The following is a 4,944-nucleotide window of genomic DNA, read 5'->3' as shown; positions in this document are numbered from 1 at the left end:
GAGTTACAAGCAAATCCTCGACTAGGAATGAATAACTTGTTAGTACAAGTGAGTTTTGAGTGCCATCCTCATCCAGTACAGCCAGCTAGCACTTTTCCACTGCTGATTTTGGAATCTAGGCACTCAAGCACCACCTTCATCCACCATTCAAGGAACAACCCCCTAAACCCAAATCAACCCCCCCCCCCCCCAAAAAAAAAAAAAAGGCCAACCCTGTCAACATGTTTTACTACATTCCATCCTGCTGCCCAGAAATTAAAAAACAAAAGGGGGCAAGCACGGGCATTTAAAAGAGAAAGGGAAAGAGACCCTGCTTAATTAAATTTAGCATGTAATAGCAGTTGCTGTAGGTGTTATGAGAACTGCTGTATTTCCAGTCACAGGTTGCACACTGGCAACTGTCTCAAGATGCTCCCATGTCACCCTTCTCTTCTCTGCTGCTACTGTTTGCTTCGTTTCTTCCTCCTCATACTTGCTTTGGCAAAACACGACCAGCTCGTCATCCATCTCTGAGAACATTTTCTTCACATTTACAGTCAGGTTGAGAACCGCCTGGTTCCAGTGGTTCCGTATGTTCTTCTCTAATGCTGGGTAGATGAGAGGCAGGATCACCTGCCGATTGTGCGCAATCAAACCAATGATGTGATCATTGTTCCATAAAACAAGGGCTCGTTCAGCTACCTGGAGGGGGGGGGGGAAGAAGTTAAAGTGACAACAAAAAAAAAAAAAAAAAAATGAAGGTAAAATGACACAATAACAAGCTGACTACAGACATCTAATCAGCATTAATTAGGAGAAAATCTACCTGTAATACTGCATTCCCATGCAAACGCATCAAAATTAAACCACATATAGGTGCAAGGACCATAGATACCATATACATGATTTCCCATTACGTATTACACCAAAGCAAACCAATTTTATGACTATACCCAACTTAACATTCTTCTGCATTATCAAACAAGCCAACAAAAATGAGCACATTATTAATGAGATTTTTTAATATATCTCAGTGGTCATAAAAATTAAAGCCTTCCACAATGAAACTTTGAAGCACAAACCATATTCCAGTACTATGAAAGCAAAAATGACAGTTCAGCGCATCCAATTCTAAGAAAATATTCCCATGCATTTGTAATCTCCCCACTACTTTTGCACTGCCTGTCCAAACCCCAGGTAATGCAAACCTGTTTCCAGGCCAGAAAACTAGCTCACAATAAAATCGAAAAATGGAGAAGCAAAATCAAATTTTGGAGAACTCAATAACATAACACAGGATTCTCAGAACAGAGCAAGACTTCAGTCGAATAGTCTATTCTACTAACAGAATTGGCCTGCAGAATTCGGGCCAAGTCTAATAACAGAATAAAGATATTTAGAAGAGTCCTAGTTCCACTAGGGGAGAGAATAACAGAACTAGAACCAATGCCCAAGACTTCAGTCGAATAGTCTATTCTACTAACATAATTGGCCTGCAGAATTCGAGCCAAGTCTAATAACAGAATAAAGATATTTAGAAGAGTCCCAGTTCCACTAGGGGAGAGAATAGCGCAGAACTAGAACCACTGCCAATAGATTAGAAATCTCCGAACTGATAATAGAACTAAAGAAAACAATGTACATATCTCAAACCTCAGTTTAGAGTCAAAACATAATAGTAACTTGTATGCAATATGCAAAAGAACAGAATTGAACCTTGACCAAAATCAGATATGCCACAGGGTATATAGAAGAGAAAATTCCGATCTGTGATCTTGATAAAAGATAGAAAGAAAGAGAGATAACCAGGCTGGGAATCCACAGTACCGAAAGTTTCAGAAAATTGGAAGGTATATTTCATTGAATCGTGAGCCTGAATGGCTCAATAGTGGCTAGATAGATATATCTAAACTCTCAAAATATGAATCCTACTAAAAGAGAGTACCCAGTGCACGAGGTTCCCGCCACTGCGGGTCTGGGGAGGGTCATAATGTACGCAGCCTTAAACTAACTAATAAAACTAGCTACTTGATTGACCAATAAAAGACTTGAAACAAGTCCTATTCTAACTAGGACTCGAACTTAAACTAACTAATAAAATAAATCCCATTTCCTAACCCCTAACCTTATTTTAGGCTCATTAAAGTGACTTGTTACAATGAAAACCAATAGGATCAAAAGGCCAACAGGTAAAGTACTCAACTCAAGGCTTATTTCCCTAAAATAAGCCCACTTCTGTGATTCATAAGCATCACCAGGCAAAGGATGATGATGAATCATCATGTTCGCAGGCAGTTTCAAAGAAGTGTTTGCCTGACCTTTTAACCGAAGTTTAGAACCCCTAAATAATACAAAGGATCGGCCTCCATCAATTTTGATACGAATCGGTCAGAATCAGCTGGTTCCAGATGAAACCCTGGAAAATAAAATCAGGATGAAGAGGTAAAGACTTCCATAGATCTTTATTTTTTGGTGTTGTCGGTTCAAAAAACCTTGTAGTACTTGCTACAAGAGGTAAGTTTCATTGATTTTCTGTTAATTCACTAACTAAATAAAGGGGAAAAAATGACAAAAAATGAAGATCTAATAAGTGCATTCACGATAGATTTGCAGATTCTGATCCGACTCTTTGAACCACCATGTGAAAGAAGCAAGTCTAAAGTGTTATGACTAATAACAGAGGAAAGACAATTGGTCAAGGAAAAACTGGATCAAGCTTCTCAATGAAGGTAGCATAACAGCTAATACAGTTTCAACTGTTCAAAAAATATTCATTGCTGACAAGACTACTTATTCTACCAGGACCATACAATTCCTTATTCCAAGTAGAACCATCGAGATAAAAAAAGGATTGTATTGTACGAATCATTTTAGAGAGTTCAACAGGCCACACCTTTGTAGTCCAAGTTAATCACACTAGGATGGAAATAATGAAGCTCGATTAACACTCTCCAAAACACCAACATTAACAAAATAAAATATAACGTAAAGGAATACGAGACTCACCTGGAAATGGGGGCTGTTAAGACAAGAACCAATCCGGCGGAACAAAGGAATCATGATCTTCTGGAATTCTGCCATGTTGGTAGCTTCCAAAACCTCTTCCAACTCACTCAAGAACATGACTTCCTTCTGACTATTCGTTACTGGCCAGTACTTTAGCAATCCCTTGATTACAGTAATCGTCAACTTGGGTTCTTTCTCTATAAATTGTGTGAGGCAGTATGACAACTGTTGAAGGTAAACACCCACAGACTTCGGCTTATGCAGAGGAATCAAAGCCCTCCACAAAAACATCTTGTGTTCCTCCTTTAGTGGTAATGCAAACCCACTAATTACACTGCCAAAAATCTCCAACAGCTCAGCAATCCCATTGTGTCGGTCTGTTTCGAAGACAAAACGATAAAAGATATTGCTTACAGCCTTGCGTACGTAAGGCCTGTGAACCATAAACTTCCCATATATCCTATGCAGAATTGTTTTCAAACAATCACGTTCTCTAGGATCCTCAGAATCGAAGAGATCAAGCAATCTCAGAATAAACGAATGATTAATGTACTTCTTTGCTACCTTCGAATCGAGAGAAGTAGACGTGACAAATCGAAGCAGTAAGTCATACACAATCTGTAAATGTGTCCAAGCAGGATCAAACATGGGTTCTTCATCATCTGCCTCACCACCAGTAAAATTGGACCGGTAGTTAGGAGGAAATACCCTAAAGAGGTTGACTGCGCACATTTTACATATTGCAGCAATTGCTGGCTCCGTAAACTTAGCTGACCCGGAAGCAACAAACTCAACGATCTCTATCAAGGTCTCACGTTTCAGATCTTTCTCCACAGTGTCCTTATTCGGGTCATTGAAGTCAAAAACCACACAGCAGAGGTTTAACTTACTAATGAACAGATTCTGCCTCTCCGGAGTCGGAACATCTTTGAAGGAAAGAAGAGGTTCAATTCCAGCCACCATGCTCGCCGGGAAAACCGCCGAAGACATCCGCTTTATAGAATTTGATCGGACAGTGACAGCAGTCCCACTGTTCGTTCTTTGGATCCCATTACCAGAGGCGATAACATTATTACCGGAAATGCCACCGGCAGAATCAACAACATCAGATTTCGGTGACTTCCGAGGGAATCTGTTGAGGAATTGCTTAAACATGGCGGCAACGTTGGTCGCAGAGCAAGCCTAGATCAAGCTCATGGCGATCGATTTCATAAAGAAAAACCTCACAGCCCGAAGAAGAAGAAGCCAAGGCCCCCTGTTTACCAATAAGAAGCCCTAAATGTCGGTCACTCTTAACAGCGAGATCAATTGATAAAAAGACAAGATCTTTACTTCCAATGGCAAACAGAAGAAAAATCCAGAGATAGATCTACATGGCATGCATGAAACTATTAAATAAACCTAAGATCCCAGCTATGATAGTTAGTTCTAAGAAAGGAAGATCAGATTTTGCCAAATAGAAGATGAAAAAATGGAAATTATAAGAACCTGTATTTTGCTCCTCGAGATGAGATGGCCTTGGAAGCAAAAGCAGCACTCATGCAACGAAAGGGAAATGAGTAGAAAGCTTTTAGACACCAATCTCAGACATGAATCCAGCAGCTGGGTTCGTCTCTGAAACCAGATTTCAACGATTCAAGAGAAATACAACTGCGGTGAAGGAAGAAGAGGTAGGAGTGACATGGGAGCAGGGGTTGTCGAGTTCAACCGGATAGAAGAGACATAGATTTTTGAAGATGCTTTGAGGGTTCTGAGTATCTTGAGAAGCTCCACCTCCATGAAAGATCAATAAGTGTTCCCTCGATTGAAGAGAAGAAAGAGGTGCCAATTTCTGAGAAATACAGGTACGTTACGACGCAGAAAAATAATTTAGAAAAAAAAAAATTAAAGTGAAACTAGTGGGTGGAGTAGAAAGTAGAAACTAAAAACTAGAAACTGCTTTAAATAATTAGAAACTTT

The 4,944-nt window shown here is 39.7% G+C and overlaps 1 protein-coding gene across 2 annotated transcripts; it reads right to left on the bottom strand.

Moving 5' to 3' along the window:
• On the bottom strand, positions 1-4,714 carry LOC122650096 (serine/threonine protein phosphatase 2A 57 kDa regulatory subunit B' kappa isoform). Of its 2 annotated transcripts, none has more exons than XM_043843394.1 (3): positions 4,254-4,714; positions 2,986-4,220; positions 1-681 (listed from the first exon to the last, which is right to left on the bottom strand). In XM_043843394.1, exons 2-3 carry the CDS (start codon positions 4,138-4,140, stop codon positions 325-327), a joined length of 1,512 nt encoding a protein of 503 aa, XP_043699329.1. In that variant the 5' UTR covers positions 4,141-4,220; positions 4,254-4,714; the 3' UTR covers positions 1-324. The 2 variants fall into 2 exon arrangements, with proteins under 2 accessions (XP_043699329.1, XP_043699330.1); XM_043843395.1 differs by having other exon boundaries at positions 2,986-4,207; positions 4,474-4,714.
• Between the last annotated feature and the right edge of the window lie 230 nt (positions 4,715-4,944).

This window comes from Telopea speciosissima, chromosome 2, assembly GCF_018873765.1.
Source record: "Telopea speciosissima isolate NSW1024214 ecotype Mountain lineage chromosome 2, Tspe_v1, whole genome shotgun sequence".
NCBI lineage: Eukaryota > Viridiplantae > Streptophyta > Magnoliopsida > Proteales > Proteaceae > Telopea > Telopea speciosissima.
Note: the sequence above shows the minus strand (reverse complement) of the source record. Positions and strands in the feature narration are given on the sequence as shown.